At 43.6% G+C, this 21,957-nt stretch overlaps 1 protein-coding gene across 5 annotated transcripts in view; it reads right to left on the bottom strand.

The window, feature by feature from the left end:
• ZCCHC24 (zinc finger CCHC-type containing 24) overlaps positions 1 to 15,065 on the bottom strand; it is a 59,864-nt gene extending 44,799 nt beyond the window's left edge. For 3 of the 5 annotated variants that reach the window (XM_085882969.1, XM_085882970.1, XM_085882971.1), the window contains exons 1-2: positions 14,837 to 15,065; positions 5,774 to 5,953 (exon numbers count right to left, since the gene is read on the bottom strand). In XM_085882969.1, coding sequence (XP_085739095.1) covers positions 5,774 to 5,953; positions 14,837 to 14,974 — 318 coding nt within the window. In that variant the 5' untranslated portion in view covers positions 14,975 to 15,065. The remainder of the gene's footprint in view (positions 1 to 5,773; positions 5,954 to 14,836) is intronic. The other 2 variants (XM_085882973.1, XM_085882972.1) reach the window with 2 other exon arrangements.
• Positions 15,066 to 21,957: the final 6,892 nt, after the last annotated feature.

Raw genomic sequence — 21,957 nt, 5'->3', positions numbered from 1 at the left:
AAACCACAGTTTGCCATGGATGTTCGCTTTCCATCAACCATTCTTTTTTTCCAACTTCAGTGCCAATTCACTCCCCTCACCCCTCACTCTCACTATCAAAGCAACCATCCCACTCTTCTCCCTCCAAGCCTCCCTCTCACTTCTCTCAAAAATTCCCCCCTCACCTTTCTCCCACCTTTCATCCCCCTCACTCATCCTTCTCAAAGTTGCCCCCCCTCTCATCCACCAAGCTGCCTCCCTCCACTGCCCTCTCACCTCCATCTCTTCACTCCACTTCCTCAAATAATCAACTGCCTTCTTCCTTGTCTCTTGTCCCCCCTCTCCCCCAGCACCACAGAGCCTTTTCTCGTCCTCATTCGGCCCCCTCCCCTCGCTATTCTGCAATACCCCACACTCTTTCAACAACCCTCCTTACCTCCCCCCCTCGTCCCTTGTCCGACCCTCCCCTCCCCCTCCACCTCCTGCACCCAAAGCCTCCTCCCCTACCTCTTCATTAAAAGTGTGGACCTCAAATATCTGGGGCCTTCGCTCAAACCTTTCAGATCTTTCCATACAGGTTGCCACTGACAAACCAGACATTATCTGCCTAACAGAAACTTTCCTCTCCCAAGACGTGTCTGACTCCCAAGTATCTCTCCCTGGTTACTCCCTCTTACGGTATGACAGACCTGAGCCTCGTCCTGGTGGAGGTGTTGCTCTCTTCATCAAAGACTCTATTCCTCACTCTCCATGCACTGCTCTCACTCCCCCACACCCCCAGGAATACCTCTGGCTTCGGCTTCCCCTCCACTCCCACCTCATGTTTATATGTGTACTGTACCGTCCACCGAACAGTGATGACTCCATCTACACCTCACTATCTGAAAACATGGACCATCTTCTATCTTCTCATCCAAACTCTCTCTTCCTCTTATGTGGTGACTTCAATTGTCATCATGCCAGTTGGCTAGGTGTGGGTACCTCTCTCTCACCTGCCATGGCAGCTCAGCAAAAGCTTTCTGCGACTCATTAGGACTGACTCAATTGGTCAACTTCCCGACCCGGATCTCAACCAATGGTGCTCCATCTCTTCTGGATCTGATTTTGACAAATTTCCCTGACAATATCTGCTGCTCTTCCTTTGCTCCAATCGGTTCTTCTGACCACGTCCTTGACAAAGTGCACATCTCTCTGGCTGTTATCAGAGAACCACCTCACCGCCGTCGAGTCTGGCATTTCACTCAAGCCGAATGGCAGGGTCTCCGAGCAGCCATCAAACTTACAGACTGGTCTCCTATCACTACTTTCTCAAACATCAACTCATCCTGGGAATTCTTTCAAAGAAACTTGCTCTCCCTCATGCACAGATTTATCCCCTCTCGTGTTCAGTTGTCCTACCCTTCCTCCCGCCCTTGGTTTACTGAAGCTTGTGGCGATGCAGTTATCCTGAAACAACTTGCCTTTGCCTCATGGAAAGCAAACCCAACTGAGGGTAATTCTCAGTTCCTTCCACAAAGCTCGGAACAAGTGTGTATCTACCCTCAGGAGAGCCAGAAAACAACATCTTTCTCATCTCAAGTCTGAACTCTCAAACCTCTCTCCCTCCTCAAAATCCTGGTGGCGTTTAATCAAATCTGTTTCTGGTGTATGTTCCCCCTCCATCCCCTCCCTTACCTCAAATGGCCGCACTGCTGATTCCACACGTGAAAAAGCTGAATGTCTAAACTCGGTGTTTGCAGCTAAATCTTGTGTCCTAAACCCATCACTATCTCTACCCACTTTACCCAGTCGCACCCAACTGTCCCTGGACTCTGTATCCTTTTCTCCTGACAAGGTGGAGAGCTTGCTTTCAAACCTCGAGTCAGATTCTGCAACTGGTCCAGACGGCATCAGCCCACGTGTCCTCAAAGCCTGCTCTTCTGCTCTTGCTCACCCTCTCTCTGTTCTATTCACTCTCTCATTTGCCCAAGGTCATCTGCCATCTGCTTGGAAATCTGCTAACATCACTGCCCTGCATAAAAAAGGTGCAAAAACAGATCCCTGTAACTACAGACCAATCAGCCTTCTCCCAATCATCAGCAAGGTTATGGAATCCATGATCGCTTCAGACATGAAATCCTTCCTCTTCTCCAATGGCTTGATTTCCAATCATCAATTTGGTTTCAGACAAGGTCACTCTACCCTGGATATGCTGCTTCTGCTCTCCCATCAATGGATGGAGGTCCTCAATGCCAGACAGGAAATCCGAGCCGTATCCCTGGACATATCACGTGCTTTTGACACAGTCTGGCACCCTGCCCTACTCACCAAACTCTCTTCCCATGGTATTCCAGGCCATCTCCACTCATGGCTCGTAGACTTCCTCTCCTGTCGCAGTCAACGTGTGGCTCTAAATGGAGTTCTTTCATCCCCTCTTCCTGTGCAGGCTGGAGTTCCTCAAGGTAGCGTTCTGGGCCCTGTTCTTTTTCTGGTTTTCATCAATGACTTCTAGGACTCTCTGGAAAATCCTCTATTTCTCTTTGCAGACGACTCCACCCTCTACCGTACCATCTGTCATCCCTCAGACCGGCAAGCAGCAGCTTCTTCGCTCACTGCAGATCTGGATAAAATCACAAACTGGTCCAACACGTGGAACATGTCTTTCAATCCAGACAAATCTCACACTCTCACTATGTCTCTTCGAAAGGACCGTTTAGAAAACCCCCCCATCCACTTTCTCAACAATCCTCTGGAAGAAGTTTTTTCTTTCAAGCTTCTGGGTCTCACTATCTGCCATGACCTTTCCTGGGAAAGTCACATTTCCAACCTCGCCTCAAAAGCCAGTCGCCGACTGGGAATCCTCCGTCGTGCAAAGTCCTTCCTCGGCCCTCTTGAGCTCCTGACCACTTACAAAGCTTTTTTTCCGTAGCCTGATGGAGTACTGCTCTCCCCTCTGGGCTGGTGCTCCTGCCTCCCACCTTTCTCGGATTCACGCTGTCGAAACCAGGGCATTTAAGATCATCGGCATCTCCCGCAATGAAGCTGAGTCTTTGGGCCTCTCACTCAATCACCGTAGGTTGGTCGGTGGTCTTTCTGTCTTCTACCGACTCCTCTCCAGCCTTGCCCCCCCTGCTCTCTCTGCGATTTGTCCCCACCACATTTCCACAGGGCGCTCAAGGTCCGCCAACAATCCCCTTCTGGTAAAACTACCAAAATCACGAATCACTGCTCATCTTCACTCTTTCATTCCTCTTTTTTCCCGCCTTTGGAATAAACTTCCTCACTCTATTCTTTCCCATTCTTCCCTCCAGGCTATCAAAACAGCAGTTCACCACCACCTCTTATCTTCCCCCATCCAAATCCTCGATCTTTTCTCCCCCCGATAATCCACCCAAGCCCACTTCCTTCAATTCCCCTGCTTTCCTTCCTGAAAGTCCCTGTAATGTCCATCTTCTCTTCGCCATGTTCCCCGTCCCATCCCCATCCCTCTCCCTTCCACAGTTCACCTAATGTGTCTGTTCCCCACTGTTTTGTCCCTCCCACTCCCGCCCCTCTTGTCTCATGCCCCCTTGCTGTGAGTTGTGTGTTTGCTCTCATACGAGCCTCGACCAAGGTATACAAAAAAAACAAACAAAAAAAAAATTACCGCACATATGATACATCACTATGACATCATATCAATTTTTATGACCTCATTCCTATTTTTTGACATTTTTTGTTTTTTGTTTCATTTGTTTCACAGCCTACAGTTTTCATCGAAACTTCCTGAAACTTGGCATATATATGTAAAAATTCCCTGCGCAAACAGTAACCATCTCCGATTTTCAAAATTCCTCCAAGAAAAAAAGTTATGACGTCAAAATATCTCTGCTAATGGAAATCGCCAAAAAAATTATCTCCAAAACTCGGCAAGCTTTTTGAATTCTGTTTGCGGGAATCGAACAGGGCATTAGCAGGGATGAATTACCGCACATATGATACATCACTATGACGTCATATCAATTTTTATGACATCATTCCTATTTTATGACATTTTTTGTTTCACAACCCAGAGTTTTCATCGGATCTTCGTGAAACTTTCCATGTATATGCAGAAAGCCCACGTGCAATCAGTAACCATCTCCGATTTTGGAAATTCTTCCTATAAAAAAGTTGATGTCATAATATCGCCGCTAATGGAAATCGCCTATACCATTATCTCCGAAACTAGGCAAGCTGTTTGAATTTTGTTTGCGGGAATCAAGCCGGGCATTAGCACAGGTAATTTATCGCAAACCTGATACATCACAATGATGTCATATTCGTTTTTATGACGTCATCATTAAGAGGACGAGGATCTTAGCTCATTCGAACTTGTTATATATATATATATATATATATATATATATATATATATATATATATATATATATATATATATATATATATATATATACATATATATTATGCCTTGTGTTTGCTTAATGGTTAGGGTGGTGGGCTTGGGATCCCAGGATCCTGAGTTCAAATCTGACTCTGCTATTGAATTAATACCAGGTGGGGTTGACTTTGCCTGTCATCCTTTCAAGGCCGGCAAAAATGAGTGCGAGCATGCTGGTATCCTGTGTCGGAGTGGCAACCCATCCAGGATTGTGCCCAATAGCCAAGGAGACTACTTCGGCAGCACCAACGCTCTGCACAGAGTATGGTCCCGACGGATGGATAAATAGATTCTATAATTCTTGCCCTTCATTTTTCTCTCTTCTTTAATTCTAACTCTGTCTCTTGCCAACAATGAAAATCAAAACTCTTCACATTACGTATCGGTGCGTCTCCCTTGCTCAACCTTCAGCTCATGTTTTCTATTGTAGGCAAATAACAGGTATATGTAAAGATGACACACTACAAAAGGCAATAACTGCCTTGTATGCTTGCCTATCACAACACAATTGCCATTTTACATGCCTTCCAACTTATCCACAAATTATGCAACAGTTTCCAAACATGCATGTACTATATCCGTCTAAATTATTCACAAAAATCCATCTAAAAATGAGAAATGTGACAAAGGATAGCAAGAGAGGGCAGCCAAGCAAGACATTAGCAAAAAAAATGTTGCAGACCTTTTCATCTCCATCTATTACAAAAAAGAGAAGTGTGTGCGTGCGTGCGTGCGTGCGTGCGTGCGTGTTCACAGATGTGCCCGTCTGTCATGCTTTATTCGGTTCCTGCTTTTGTAAAATAATAAAAACGGTACTGTTGGAAAGATAGTCATCAATTTATTTGCGTTGAAAGCTAATAAAAGATTTACTTGGTTGGATTGCCAATAATAGATTTAGAAGAAGAAGAGGAGCCATACTTTTAGATGCATTGGGCTGCCGAGGCAGTTTTCCATTGGATGGTGGGCACAATCCTGGATGGGTTGCCACTCCAAAGCAGTAATCGATTTAATTGGAACAAAAAATAATGTCTGTTTTAACATAAAAATGCTGGTTTTAAAAGTCCGTCTTTCCGGGAGGGAAAAGGAAGAAGCAGGATTTGGAACTTCAATGTAACAGTTCCAACAGTAAGATGGCAGGATCCCTTTGTAATAAAGCATGGACATGGAAGGAGCACACAAAGTTAGATATAGTAATACTTCTTCAAGTAATGGAAAATATATAATAGTACACAGAAGGAGCACACAAACAACAACAACCACAGCCACAATGACAGCAAGAACAGCAACAGCAACCATTGGTGCTGCCATATAGCCCAGAATACCATAAATACAACAGATATATGTAGAAGATGGACTTAAGAGCATATTTAAATTTGGCAAGAAAGAGAGACCGACCTGTGGACAATCGCGAATGTAATGGCCTTTTGTGAAACAGAGATGACAGAGGTAGTTGGGTGGTGGTCGTTTCGCAGGTTTTCGTGGCTCCAGAGAAAGGGAAAGGTCGGCAAAGTGCTCACTCAACACTGCCAAACCATCCATGAGCCCACCGGTGGATGTGTATGGAGATGCTGCTGGCTAAGGAAAGGGATCCAGGATTCAGTACAGAATATACATGGTAGAAAACAAAAACAAAAACTCCAGCAGGAGAGAATGAAGAGTAGACAGGCAAGTGCAGAAAGAGAAAGCATAGAAAGAAGGGAAGGCAGGAAATAGAGCTGAGGAAATCAGTTACCGGTTAGTTTCTTATCACCCACATGACAATTGTATATATTTAACAGCTTGTAATACACTGGAAGGGTTATTTGGGAAACGAACCACATATATATGATACCCCTCATCTTGGGAGACTCCAGTCACATGAGAGATTTATGATAAAATTCTTCATTGCTTTCCACTCGCTCAAGTCCTAGGGATAGACAAAGTCCTGTAATGGATGTGACATTTGGTTACACTTTTCACGTACTTACGAGTCCAAAATGGAGCAATATGAACATGAATAATGACTTCAATCTATCTCACTTGTGCTAACATCAACTATAATGATGAATTGGTACTTGCAAATCTGAGGATGACTTTCAGCCAATATTTAGCCAACTGGCGTGTGAGTTCCATTTCTAAAAGAAATGCATAAAATTGTTCTTTAAAAAAAATAAAAACATCAACATTATCAAAAAATGAATAAAATCTATGAAGTCAATGTTGATCGTGTCTTTCAACTATGTTAGCTGATGTTGCCATTTATTCTCATTAACTAATCATAACTGTTTAGCACTGGGAGCAGAAATATAAAAGATCCCATGCCAGCCTATAACAGGCCTAGATTCCTTGCCTTTTGGAGTGCAGAACAGCCTCTCAGCTGGACTTCCAGGGGCAGTTTTTACAACCAAAACAAATTTATTAAAGCATCAGCACAAACACCATGACCTAACTAGTATCTCAATCCAACTGACCTTCCAGGTTATACCCTTGTTGACTGATCCTGACGATGCCATAACCATGCCCTATGTGCCCCAACAAGATACTTTCACATACATAACAAAAACATTTTGAGAGAATAAACAAGTCAACTCAATGTTTATAAATGATTTTGTACAGGGGAGGAAAAACATAATTTGACTTTGCAAATTAAGTGAAGAAGATTAATGAAGAGTCCAGTTGAAAAGCAGGGGGAAATAGGAAAGTGCCAATATAATATGTCAATAACACACCGCATTCTCTTCTCCTCATGCTGCCTTCCCTTCTCCTCATATGCTGACTTCCTCCCAAACCCCCTCCTCCTCCCCACTTCCACCCTCCTCCATCTCCCATCCTCCTCGTTCCCACCCCACCCCCTCACGGAGTGCATAGCGATGTTTGGTGAGGCATCACACGCCCCACCCCGCATTCCTCACTCCTTTCCCCTTCCTCACGCCCCTCGGGTCCCCCACACCTCCTCACTCCTCTCTCCCCTTCCTCTTTCTCTCAAACCCCTCTCCCTCTCTCACCCCTCTCCCTCTCTCTCCCACCACTCTCCCTCTCTCTCCCACCACTCTCCCCCTCTCCCTCTCTCTCCCACCCCTCTCCCTCTCTCTCCCACCCCTCTCCCTCTCTCTCCCACCCTTGTCCCTCTGTCTTCCACCCCCCTTCCTCTCTCTCTCTTCAACCCCTCCCCTATTCCCCTGCTCCCCCACCACTCCCCCTCTGGTTAGAGGACTGTTAAGGACTGACGGTTTAGTTTTGAATTTGCAACTGCTTTCACATTGTGTTGCATGCACAAATCAGGCCTTTGCAAGGTAAAAAAAACATGGGTTTTAAATGCCCCCGCCCAATTTTTCTATAACCCGGTAGTTAAAAAGAAAATGGTCACTCGGTAGAGAACATACCTCTGCCAGGCTGATTAGTTTATGTTTTGTATCCCACTGACAGACCGGATCTGGATTCGGACCTGAAATTTAATCGGCTTGTTCTCGTCACCGAACCAACTCACCCACCAAGCTTCGTTCGAATCCGTCCATAACTTCTTCAGATATCATGTTATATATCGTTTTAGCCCGATCACTTAATGGCAAAAAATTACTTAAAAAATTCTCGGATCCGGATTTCGATCTTCAGCAAAATCGAATCAATTCTTCCTTGTTACATCCAAACCTGCCCACCAAGTTTGGGCCGAATCCGTCCATAACTTTTTTAGATATCCTGTTCACAAACAGACAGACAGGGGTGAAATCATGAGGGAAGGCTTATCGGGCGATGAACCTCATTATTCGTTTTGCCCATTCCCGAAGGGACAGGAGAGGATGTAGTGTGTGTGTGTGTGTGTGTGTGTGTGTGTGTGTGTGTGTGTGTGTGTGTGTGTGTGTGTGTGTGTGTGTGTGTGTGTGTGTGTGTGTGTGTGTGTGTGTGTGTGTGTGCGCGCGCGCGCGCGCATGTGCACATCGGAGCAGTGAGTCGCTGCGTCCACTTTCCGCCGGTACTCCAGGGGCCTCCGTCTGGCCATCCCCCAGGCAGATTCCTGGCCCATCCCCATCTCCTTGAGAAGCCGATCAACCTGCTGCAACCACGAGGTACATGGTCGGCCCATTGGCCTCCTCCACTCACGAGACTCCCTCGCTGAGAGAATCTGGTGAGCAGTATCAGCGTCAGGAAAATGAGCCACATGTCCGTACAGCTACAGTTGACGCTCACCGACTATGCCAGTAACAAATCTCATTTGAGTCTCTCTCAGCAACCGCTCGTTGGACGCAAGGTCCGACCAGCGATAGACAAGGATTCTCCGAAGAGACCTGGTACCAAAGGAATTAAGACTCAGATCCCTGGTCAGAATCCAAGTCTCACATCCATAGAGCAAGACTCGAAGCACCAAGGACTTGAAGACTCGGGACTTTCGTCATCCTGCACAGGTTACGACAGTGCCACACCCTGTGATCCAGTGAATCCACAAGTCCCCAGACCCGACCCAGACATCTATTGATCTTAGTTTTGACCCAGGAAACCCGTAATCCCAGCGGCTCTGACTCCTCATTCAGAACTTCGAGTGCCCCCAAAAAGATATCCAAAGTTTCCACAAAGATGACTGCATAATCTGCGAAATCAAGGTCAGAAATCTTGACATTCCCAAACGATGCACCGCAGCTTGATCTCTCTGATATCCTCCCCAAAATCCAGTGTTGTTGGGGCCAGTACACACACCTGACGAACTCCAGTAATGACGGACGGACGGAACCCATTTCTATATACCCCGCCAACTTTGTTGGTTGGCGGGGGATAATAAGTCAGAGATGATATCACCACATCTCACAGCACTCTCAGTGTCAGAATATAGTTGATTGATCAAATTGACATCAAATTGATTCATTTTGGTGGCACCTCAAGAAGACCAAGAATCCTCCAGAGGGCATCCCGATTCACTGAATCAAACATTTTGCCGAGATCAACATAGGCTGTAAAGCATCCCCTGCCAAAACCCTCATCTGTGTTCAGTGAGGACCCGAAGGGAAAGGATACGGTCAATCGTTGACCTCTTTGGTGTAAAGCCTGACTACATTGGGCACTGGTGCTCAAGCAGATGGTGGAGAACCCTATCAAGAATTATCCGAGCAAAGAACTTGCCCGGCACTGAGAGCAGCGTCACCCCTCAGTCACGATTGCAGACATGAGAGCAGCATTTCGAGCAGCCTTGAGAAGTTTCCACAAACGTTTCCAAACACAGTTTCCAGCCTGTGTTTCCACAAACAAAGGTGGATCACAGTTGATTGGAGGGTCAGAAATAGGGATTGTAACAGTGACATCTAACTCAACAGCTGGTGAATCAGCCTGGTATAGCCGCTCAAAGTAACCGGCCCAGTGGGCCTTCACTTCGGACTCGGTCAAGAGCCCACCACCCTCCCCTCTAACTGCAGTATACTGAGGGATGGGCTTGGAGGAACGCAATGCGTCAATTCCCCTGTAAGCAGGACGAGAATCACTTGACCACAGGTGATGCTCTACCCCCTCACAGATTCCTCGCACATAGGCCTCCTTGTCCACCCTCAAGGCACATACAGTTTTACGCCTCAACTCCCTGAAGAGCTCACTTCTGCCATTAAGCCTGGCCCTGCGACTCTAGTCAATAGTATCCAGTGCACGTTTAGGGACAAAATTCTTCTTCGCCCTACGGTGAGTTCCAAGACATTCATCGGTAACATGAAGGATGGTGGTCTTGGAGGCAATCCACAACTCTTCAGGTTTGCCAAAGCACCCAGACACAATACCCACTCAGCCTTTTCGCAAACTCCTCAACTACCCTCTCATCCTTGATCTTGCCAACATTCAGCCTAGGCTGGGATGGTACCATTCTCCTGGATTTACGCTGCAGCTTCAGAGTTGCTACCACAAGCCTGTAGTCGATATCGAGGAACTGAGCGCTCCGGTAGACCCTACAGTTCTGGATCATCCTCCAGTGACCATCAATGGTCAATTTCCTTTGCCACACCACCAGCATTTGAATTCCAAGCCCAGTGATGAGTCGGGAGGTGCTGAAAGCATTGACCAGCCACCCTAAGTCCATGACTTCTTGCAAAGTCGAGGAACTCAGTGCTATTCTGGTTCACAGTTCCAGACCCATGGGGACTAACACGTGTCTCATAACCATCTCTATCAATAACAGTCGATGCATTGAAATCCCCCAAGACGAGAAGAGTATCTCTTCTGTTGCACTGATCAACCACAGACTCCAGCGTGGCATAGAATGTGTCCTTCACAGTGGCATCACTCACCTCAGTCGGAGCATACACAAAGTCCAGGGAAATGACACCAAAGGAGTGACGAATCCTAAGTCTCATGATATGCTTGTTGACCGGTGTTACCTCAATTATCATTGGAGTCAGCTTATTGGGACAAAGCTACAGCAACTCGTTGGGCATGGTTACTATCAGAGCGACCAGATCAATAGTTGGTGGAACCACCCACCATGATTTCACCACTATCCGATCTCCGAACCTCAGAGAGTGCTGCAATACCGATGTTCAAACGCTTGAGCTCAGATGATCACAAAGACGGTTGATCATCCTCCCTTTGGGATAGGACATTCCAGGTACTCACCCGAAGGGACCGCCTCAGGTTAACCGAAGGAGACCACCATCTGTTGGACGATACCTCAGCACCACCCCGACACACACGACGACAATCTGACCCAGGAAGGTTACTCCATGCTTTTCCTCCCATAATCAAAGAGTGGGGGTCCTGAAGGCTTTGCCCCAATCCCATCATCTGGTGAACTGCCCTGCAGAGGGCAGCTGCATAGGAGGTACTCCCACAGAGTGGGTTTTCAATTATCTTTGCGTTTTTCTTGTGTTTTGCTGAGTGAAGGGTTTTACGGTGGCCGGAGTGCAAGTCCTGCTCTCAACCTCCAAATAAAAAGTAACCCAACTGCAATAGGACGTCCGCAGATACAGTTGGGCACTAGATATCGATTGTCGTTGGCTCAGAAGGAGCTCCTCCGCCCTTTGATAGGTTTTGTTTTCATCCTGATGGGTGTCCATATCATACACCCTCCTCACCAGGAAACCTGGTGGGGGAGACAGTTTAGTCGCAGACAACCTGACCAGGAAACAGGTTAGTACAAGTTTACATGGTACCTGCAGCAAGTCAGATCTAATCTGACTTGATCTGACAATAATAATGTGCATTTTATCCAAGTGTGATGATTCATCTTGTGTTTTGCAATCTGTGTATTCTCTTCACCCTGTGTGCTGATGCATGCTGTTGTAAAGGGTCATACTCTCCTATCTGTATACCTTATTGAAGAGGTTTGCATGTGTATGATGGGCATTCTTCTGATTTGCAAAATAAATACCCCCCTGCAAGGGGGGGGGGGAGGAAGCAGATGACTTACAATTTCCACCTGTACCCATGCCACAGTGCAAGTGGTTTACTGACCCCTGCTGCAGACAAGGGGGATTATTAGCCATGGCACAAAATATATTTACCCCACCTCCCTCACAGAGGAAATGCCATGCAGGAGTTCTGGGCAGGTCCGTTGGTAGGGAAATCACTCCATGACCAGAGAACGACAAGTGAACATGGCTGGTGTATGCGGTGTGACAGGGCCCACCAGTAGTTTACTAACAATGCAGGGCAAATGTTCCATGGTCAAAGAGGAAGTGAAACTTGGCTTGGACCATCATAAAACTTCTCTCCTCAGAGCACAACCTTCTGGGTTTGTCAGTGGGCTCAATCTTGCGTAACTGCTACAGCACAATTGGGATTAATCAGCTCTGCACACCGAGTCCTTTTTAACGGCTTTTCCACATGCAGACACGTGCATAACCCTGCAATCCATAAGCCTCCCTGTGGTGACTTTATAACTGCTGTTTTGAGAATACAGTGTTGCTTTGACAATGCATTTTTCACACACACGTACACACACACATATCCCTGGAGCTTTACCCCGTTTCAACCAGTTCACCGCAGCCTGTGTTTCCACAAGCGAAGGTGGACCACAGTTGATTGGAGGGTCAGCCACAGGGATTGTAACACCCCTGACGTCCAACTCAACAGCTGGTGGATCAGCCTGGTACAACCGCTCAAAGTAACCGGCCCAGCGGGCCTTCACTTCGGACTCCTCTTTCAAGAGCCTACCACCCTCTGCTTTACCTGCAGTACACCGAGGGATGGGCTTGGATGAACACAATGCGTGAATTCCTCTGTAAGCAGGACGAGAATCCCTTGACCACAGGTGATGCTCTACCCCCTCACAGATTTACAGGTTTTATCCCACTAGGATGTAGGATCAAGGCATAATTAGGATGTAGGCATTAACTCGGATATCTAGGCATAACCGTGATCTAGGAATCTCGGCATAACTGGGAATAAGATATAACAATCATCAAGATATAACGAAGATCCAGATATAACTGAGATATTAGCATAACTGTGATCTCAGTGTAACTGGTATCTTGGCATAACTGGGATGGAGGCATAACTGTGATATCGGGGTAACATTGGATCTTAGTATACTGAGATCTCAGAATCAAGAAGATGTAGCTATAACTGGGATCTCAGCATAATTGGGATCTCGGCATAACCGTGATTTCGGGCTAACATATTGGATCTAAGTTTTTTAAGCTCTCATCATCACCAGAATGTAGCTATAACTAGGATCTATGCATAACTGGGATCTCGGCATAATTGGGATCTCAGCATAACTGTGATTTCGGGCTAACATATTGGATCTAAGTATGCGAAGCTCTCAGCATCACTAGAATGTAGCTATGACTAGGATCTATGCATAACTGGGATGGAGGCATAATCGTGATATCGGGGTAACATATTGGATCTTAGTATACTGAGATCTCAGAATAAAGAAGATGTAGCTATAACTGGGATCTCGGCATAACTGGGATCTCGGCATAATTGGGATCTCGGCATAACTGTGATTTCGGGCTAACATATTGGATCTAAGTAATACTAAGCTCTCAACATCACCAGAATGTAGCTATAACTAGGATCTATGCATTACTGGGATCTCGGAATCTTGGTATAACTGTGATCTCAGTGTAACTGGCATCTCAATATAACCGGTAACCAGGATCGATGCACAACTTGGATGCAGACGTGACAGTGATCCACGTGTAACCGGAATCAGGGTACAACTGGGATCTAGAGACAATCGGGATATCAGCATACTCACGATCGAGGTATATTATCACCTTTGTCCTTTGTTCTGGACATCAGCACAGACTATTTACAATCGGGTTCGTGGACAGGTACACTCAATGTGGTGTTGCATTTACCGAGCATCATACATCATTAGGTGTGTTATTTCCTCATTAGATCTAAACTCATGAGAGTGACAGGTACGTTTGGAGCAAAGCAAGTTTTTTTTTTCTTTTCAAAGGAGGAACTCGATTGAGTTTCCCACAGCTAATTTAAAAGGTTTCTTTTTATATATTTGGCCTATAATTAGCCATCACACTGTTGCAAGGCACATCCAAACGTTCTTATGACATTACATAATTGTGTCTCATCTTTATAGTTCTGGGAGCATTCTTAATACGAACTTTTTCATAACTTGCTCTGCTCTGCATGAAAAATACACATATTTGGTACAATATTGTTTTGGTTGTTGTCATTGCCTTGTTGTAACAGCCACTCATGGTTAGAGACGATCGTTGGGCAGGTTTGTGCAATGGATACAAATTGTATGATTTTAAGTTATGGTATATTATATGAGACCAAAAGCAATAGAGCTGGAATGTGGCAGTAAGAAAAGTGAAAGGGTCAAAGGTTGTGGACAGGCCTGTGGCCATTTGTAAACAAGGCGTGGATATCGGGGCAGTGCCCCTCACCCTCGGACCACAAGAACTAACAGGCTCCATGACAGGCCGCTCGGCCTGGAAACTGACGCCACAAGCAAGTTGAGTCTTCACTGAAGCTTTCACCGAACTCGTACCAGGTCTCAAAGTGTATTGAAAAAAAACTTTTTGAAACTTTCTGAAACTTTCTGAAACTTTTCTGGGTCCCGCGCGCACAAGAGACGACGCGACTAACTTCGCGAAAAAGGAAGAGGGGAGAAAAAAAGAAAGAGAGACGTGGACAGGGCAGGCGGACAATTCCCACAATTCCACAAATTTTACAAGGACCGGGCAAAAATGACCGACTCTTGGGGGGGAAGGTAGGGTTAATCGCATGTTCAATCGAAACGGCACCCTCACCAAAAGCGTTATTCGGAAGAAAGAAAGAAAAGAAAAAGCAAAGAAAGATGAGATAAATGACGTTTGGAGAAATTGAAGGGAGTTCGTGGGGAAGCAGAATCCCCCCACCCCACAAAAGTAAGGACAAAAGGAAGTCGATGGGAGGCGACGAGACACCCCGAACTGCTTAAGAGAGAAAGACGAGAAAAGAAAAGAAATGCACGAAAGCAGGAAGAGATTTGAGGAAGAGGAAGAAGAGAGAGGAGGGAGGAGAAGGCGAAGCGGTCGCAGAGATATGGAAACTCACGTCCGGCTGTGGTTCTGGCCTGAATGCTTCGAAGGCGGTTAACCTCCGGGGCTCCTGGAGAGACAGACACACCCAGGAGAGAAGTTGCGCCGGGGGGTAGAGAGACGGCGCCGGGTCCATACCTGACAGCAGGCTCATGGCCTCGGCGCCACGGCCGCTGGAAAACTCACTCTCACTCTCACTCTCCCCTCCCTTTCCTTTACTCTCCCCCTCTGTCTCTCCCTCACCAAGTTTGGCAGAGAGCGTGGAGAGAGACCCCCGCCCTCTTTATTCACAAGAACGGCTGGAATCTCCCCCTCGACTCTGGACATCTTATTCATCATTTGAGATCTTCTCGGTCTCTCTTCTTTCTCTCTACCCTACTAACCTTGTCATCCCTCGAACTACTCTCAGGGTCAAAAAAACCGTGCGACCGTGCAACTTTTAAACCCGTATGTCAATGAACTGTACATGAAGTTTCTGTTCAACAAAACAAAAGTTAGTTTTTGGTTTCAAATGAAATAATATCTCGTGCGTAGTGTTGGGTTCACAGGGTCCGACATTGCACTCGCCTCTGAGCTGTCTCCTCTGAGTTCGATTCCCGACCTGACTATAAACTGTCGAGTTGCTGTTTCACCCACAGGATGTTGCATCAGAAAGTGCACCGGCCATCAGATGCACGTTAAGCCGGGTACCCTGTCTGCTAGCATTACTTTATAGTGGGCATTCAAGAGTTGCTGAGTTATACATCATCAGCAACTCTGAACAAATAACAAATCGCTTCCCAATTCGGCTCCAGTCGAACGTCGGGCATGGCCAGCCAGTTCTGGCAGACCTGTCAAGAAAAGGTGCAACTAATTGGTAGTCGTGCTTGGTTCAGGGTATGAATGCATTTCAGTATTGCTCTCAGAAATTTCATTCTTGCACAGAAAACATCTTACATCACTTACTAATTCACAAAAGCCTGGCCATCCAGGGAGATATCTCAGGGTGCTTGCGTAGCAAACCTTGAAGCTTCAACATTCCCAATTCCTGAAGGCAGATGCTTTTTCAATGTCATTTTTAAATGTTTTAAAAAGAAAATGTTCACATCCATCACTTTGCCTCGTGTGAAGCAACATCATATCAAATGCTCATCAGATAATGAAAGTATTGCTTATGACATGACAAAGTGTTTCCGATAAGGCTTTTGTACAGACAAAACCACATGCAGTACGTTGAAAGATGTTCACTTTCCTCGAAAGACTCCATCAGTTGGAATCGACCCTCTTGGGAATTCCAAACCCATTATGATGGAATTTTGTGTTTTGAGATAATTGCTTTACAGAAGGACATTTTTCCAGATTTGTATCGATTTGCAGTGAACAAGAGACAAATTCTAGGTGGGATAAGACAATCCTCTCGCTAAAGGCCCATCCAAACCCACATTGCCATATAACCCACTTGGTCGTAGTTGTGTGTTCACCAGAGGGCTTTCTCTGGCTGATGGTACAACGGAAATTTTTAAAATGATAAATGGTCAATATACTGAACAGAAGGACCGAGGGGGGGGGGTGTTTATACAACATACATACCCGAGTCATACTGAAGACTTTAAAAATGGTGACACTCAGCATTTAAAATGTTAGAGAATAGATAAACCATAGGTTGACAACCATTGCACACATTTGGTATGCCAAAGTGGCCTCTTGCATTGAAGTTCCTTGTGAGGAAACTCATTAATATGAGGTGTGTGCTATCTCGCTCGATCTGACATGTGAATAAAAATAATAAATAGTCCCAAGTGGGACAGACACTCGTGTACCGATGGAGGGTGCTCGCAGTTGGGGTGCATTAAGTGATAAAGTTGATTTTCAATTTGATTCGAAAATGATGGGCCTGTGGGGGCTGAGAGGGCTGATAACATGATTGTATTCGCGCAGTGAAAAAGATGTTGCATGAGCAGGTCCTGAATTGATGAAAAACGTTCCATTCGGTCTTGTCCAGTGAAAGGACCCTGAAACCCTTTAGACTGTAAAGGGGTGTAAAAAGGGTCGAAAGTGATCTAAAGGGTCTATGTGGTCTATAAAAGGGTGTGAAGGTCTAAAGGGTGTAAGGGTTTAAAGGGGTCAAGAGTGTTGAAAGAGTCTTAAAAGGACTGAACAGGTCTTAAAAGTGACTAAAAAGGTCTAAAGGGTCGACAGCTCCAAGGGGCCTAAAGGGTGTAAAGGTCTAATGGGTCTATAGCCGATACAGGTTTAAAGGGTCATAAGGGGTCTAAAGGGTACATTCCAATAGTAGTTAACATCTAATGGGTCTAAGGGGTCTAAAAGAATCTAAAGGCATCTAAAGAGTCTTAAAAGGTATAACCACTCAGAGATTGAAAGGGTCTAAAGGGTCAATGGATCAAAGCATTTTTATGGGTATAAAGTGAAGAAGGGATCGTAATGGTCTTAAGGGTCTATGGAGTTTCAAGGTCCAAAGGATGCATTCCAACAGGAGTTGGGCTCGAAAGGGTCTTAAAAGGATAAAAGGACAAAAAGGGACTAAAAAAGGATTAAAAGGACTGTCCCCCTTTCTGTCCCACCCCAACTTTCTTTCCTCGAATCCATATATTTTATGTTGACGGCTTCAGTCACGGACGAAATAGTCCTCATTGAGGCCAAACCTTAAATATAGAAGAACTGAAATGATAGAAAAGTAAGGAAAGAGAGAATAGTCTAAGAGTTTTCAGGAAGTAAAACAATCTGCTTTTTGAAAAGGGGAAGGTCATAAGTATTTGGGAAGGTGTGAGAAGGTAAAGAGTTCCAGAATTTGGCAGTGGAGGGGATGAAACAAATATCGTAATGGCCCACTCTTGAGTTGCCAATGGCCACACAATAATCATGTGATGTAGTGGCTTGTCGAGGATTCCTTGGTCTCGCTAATGGTGGAGGTACACAAGCAGCAAGTTCTTGCGAGCAGAAACCAAAGTAATATCTGTAGAAAAGAGAAAGAGAGTCGACTTTGCGGCATAATTTGAGTGGGTCGAGTTTTGAGGTCACAGTGGTGGAGTTGACAAGTCAAATAACTTTGGATTCAATTCTGTCCAGTAAGTATGTGGAGCTGTAACCTCCCCAGATGTGAGAGCAGTACTCTATACAAGGACGAATCAATCCTTTATATAGTTGGAGCAACTGTTCAGAGAAGAATCTTCGACATCAGAACTGGACTCCTAATTTAATCGAGGCAGACTTAGCTATTTGAGTAATGTGTGGATTCCAGGATACATTTTAAGTTAGAGTAATACCTAGTAGGTTTATTGTATCACATGGTGTAATTGTTGAGCTTTCAAAAGAGATTGGAGAGTTGAGAGGTGTGTGTGTGTGTGTGTGTGTGTGTGTGTGTGTGTGTGTGTGTGTGTGTGTGTGTGTGTGTGTGTGTGTGTGTGTGTGTGTGTGTGTGTGTGTGTGTGTGTGTGTGTGTGTGTGTGTGAGAGAGAGAGAGAGAGAGAGAGAGAGAGAGAGAGAGAGAGAGAGAGAGAGAGAGAGAGAGAGAGAGAGAGAGAGAGAGAGAGAGAGAGAGAGAGAGAGAGAGAGAGAGAGAGAGAGAGAGAGAGAGAGAGAGAGATATATATATATATATATATATATATGTATATATATATATATATATATATGAAGAAATTGAGTTTTTGAAGCATTAAACTTAACTTGATTACATTTGCCCCACTGGGAGGTCTTGTCCAAATCCGAATTTGAAGAGGTGGCTGTGATGAAATGCTAACAACACTATTGAAATTCCAATACTGGCGTTTCATCGTAGCAGTCGGATGAGAGGAAGTGGTGGTAAGTAAAGTGATGTTCATAAGATTGTGGTCAGAAGAACCAATTGGAGGTGAAATTGTGAAGTTGTAATGCAACGGATTGAAAGTGAAGAATAAATCCAAAGTATTGGAAGCGTGGTCATGCCGATCTGGGATATGGGTATGGTGGGTGATAATTTGTTCCAAATCATTAAGAATGGAAAATGTAAGAGCTGAACAACTCCCCCAACATCTGTGTGGGAAAATTTCAGCCACTCCCTGTGGTGTACATTGAAGTCTCCGAGATAGAGAAATTCTGCTTGAGGGTGTTCGGACGTAATGGCCTCATGGCAAGAGTTAAGATAATCAAAGAAAGTTTTAAAGTTTGTGGAATTGGGAGAGCAGTAAGTGAAACAGAGAAAGATAGTGATGGTCGCGAGATAAATCTTAAGCCAGATGACATCAAAGTTTGGAGATTCGAGGTCCACAAGGCGTACAGCAGGCGTGTTGATGTTGGAGTAGACACAGACTCCTCCTTTGAAGCGGAATCGTGAGTGAAGGTTGTAGTTCGAAATGTTACAAGAATTAACAAGAACGTCATGTGATAATTAGGTCTCTGAGAGAAGCAAGATATTAGGAGAGGAGCTTGCTAGATGATGTTCAGCAGAGGAAAGATTCGAAGAAAGACCACGGATGTTCGTGAAATGAATTGAAAAAGAGTCACGTTGGTTCAAAAAGGCAAGGGTCTTGGGAGAGACCGATACTACGAATGCCTGAGCCCCCTCCCCCCCACCCCCTCTCCCCCTCTTGTTGGCAGCAGAGACAGGCATGTCACCAGAGATTTTTCGCACCCCATAATGCCAGGAACTAGGGGCCATTGACTTTTCAGACTTTATCATATTTAATTGGAGGCTGTCTGAGGGAAATGAGAGGAAAGAGAAATAAAAGATAGAGAAGGTGAAGTGAGGAGTGAAAATGAGTGAGTCAGAAAAGTGTATGTTGAAAAGTGTATGATGAAAAGTGTATGATGTATGATGAAAAGTGTATGTTGAAAAGTGTACGATGTTTGTTTGAAAAGTGTATGATGTATGATGAAAAGTGTATGTTGAAAAGTATACGATGTTTGTTTGAAAAGTGTATGATGTTTGTTTGAAAAGTGTATGATGAAAAGTGTATGTTGAAAAGTATACGATGTTTGTTTGAAAAGTGTATGATGTTTGTTTGAAAAGTGTATGATGAAAAGTGTATGTTGAAAAGTGTACGATGTTTGTTTGAAAAGTTTATGATGTTTGTTTGAAAAGTGTATGATGTATGATGAAAAGTGTATGATGTATGATGAAAAGTGTATGATGTATGATGAAAAGTGTATGATGTTTGTTTGAAAAGTGTATGATGAAAAGTGTATGATGTATGATGAAAAGTGTATGATGTTTGTTTGAAAAGTGTATGATGTTTGTTTGAAAAGTGTATGATGTATGATGAAAAGTGTATGTTGAAAAGTATACGATGTTTGTTTGAAATGTGTATGATGTATGATGAAAAGTGTATGTTGAAAAGTATACGATGTTTGTTTGAAAAGTGTATGATGTTTGTTTGAAAAGTGTATGATGAAAAGTGTATGTTGAAAAGTGTACGATGTTTGTTTGAAAAGTTTATGATGTTTGTTTGAAAAGTGTATGATGTATGATGAAAAGTGTATGATGTATGATGAAAAGTGTATGATGTATGATGAAAAGTGTATGATGTTTGGATGAAAAGTGTATGATGTATGATGAAAAGTGTATGATGTTTGTTTGAAAAGTATATGATGTTTGTTTGAAAAGTGTATGATGTATGATGAAAAGTGTATGTTGAAAAGTATACGATGTTTGTTTGAAAAGTGTATGATGTATGATGAAAAGTGTATGTTGAAAAGTATACGATGTTTGTTTGAAATGTATATGATGTATGATGAAAAGTGTATGATGAAAAGTGTACGATGTTTGTTTGTGACGTGTATGATGAATAGTGTATGATGAAAAGTGTACGATGTTTGTTTGAAGAGTGTATGGTGTATGATGAAAAGTGTATGATGAAAAGTGTATGATGAAAAGTGTACGATGTTTGTTTGAAAAGTGTATGATGGAAAGTGTATGATGGAAAGTGTATGATGAAAAGTGTACGATGTTTGTTTGAAAAGTGTATGATGTATGATGAAAAGTGTATGATGTTTGTTTGAAAAGTGTATGATGTATGATGAAAAGTGTATGTTGAAAAGTATACGATGTTTGTTTGAAAAGTGTATGATGTATGATGAAAAGTGTATGTTGAAAAGTATACGATGTTTGTTTGAAATGTATATGATGTATGATGAAAAGTGTATGATGAAAAGTGTACGATGTTTGTTTGTGAGGTGTATGATGAAAAGTGTATGATGAAAAGTGTACGATGTTTGTTTGAAGAGTGTATGGTGTATGATGAAAAGTGTATGATGAAAAGTGTACGATGTTTGTTTGAAAAGTGTATGATGGAAAGTGTATGATGAAAAGTGTACGATGTTTGTTTGAAAAGTGTATGATGTATGATGAAAAGTGTATGATGTATGATGAAAAGTGTATGATGCTTGTTTGAAAAGTGTATGATGTATGATGAAAAGTATACGATGTTTGTTTGAAAAGTGTATGATGTATGATGAAAAGTGTATGTTGAAAAGTATACGATGTTTGTTTGAAATGTGTATGATGTATGATGAAAAGTGTATGATGAAAAGTGTACGATGTTTGTTTGTGACGTGTATGATGAAAAGTGTATGATGAAAAGTGTACGATGTTTGTTTGAAGAGTGTATGGTGTATGATGAAAAGTGTATGATGAAAAGTGTACGATGTTTGTTTGAAAAGTGTATGATGGAAAGTGTATGATGAAAAGTGTACGATTTTTGTTTGAAAAGTGTATGATGTATGATGAAAAGTGTATGATGTTTGTTTGAAAAGTGTATGATGGAAAGTGTATGATGAAAAGTGTACGATGTTTGTTTGAAGAGTGTATGGTGTATGATGAAAGTGTATGATGAAAAGTGTATGATGAAAAGTGTACGATGTTTGTTTGAAAAGTGTATGATGAAAAGTGTACGATATTTGTTTGAAAAGTGTATGATGTATGATGAAAAGTGTATGATGAAAAGTGTATGTTGAAAAGTGTACGATGTTTGTTTGAAAAGTGTATGATGTTTGTTTGAAAACTGTATGATGTATGATGAAAAGTGTATGTTGAAAAGTGTACGATGCTTGTTTGAAAAGTTTATGATGTTTGTTTGAAAAGTGTATGATGTATGATGAAAAGTGTATGATGTTTGTTTGAAAAGTGTATGATGAAAAGTGTACGATGTTTGTTTGAAAAGT

Source organism: Eptatretus burgeri, chromosome 5, assembly GCF_056783735.1.
Source record: "Eptatretus burgeri isolate ZD-2024b chromosome 5, Ebu_testis_v1, whole genome shotgun sequence".
In the NCBI taxonomy this organism is placed as follows: Eukaryota; Metazoa; Chordata; class Myxini; order Myxiniformes; family Myxinidae; genus Eptatretus; species Eptatretus burgeri.
The sequence above is the reverse complement of the archived record's forward strand: the minus strand, read 5'-3'. Positions and strand labels throughout refer to the sequence as shown.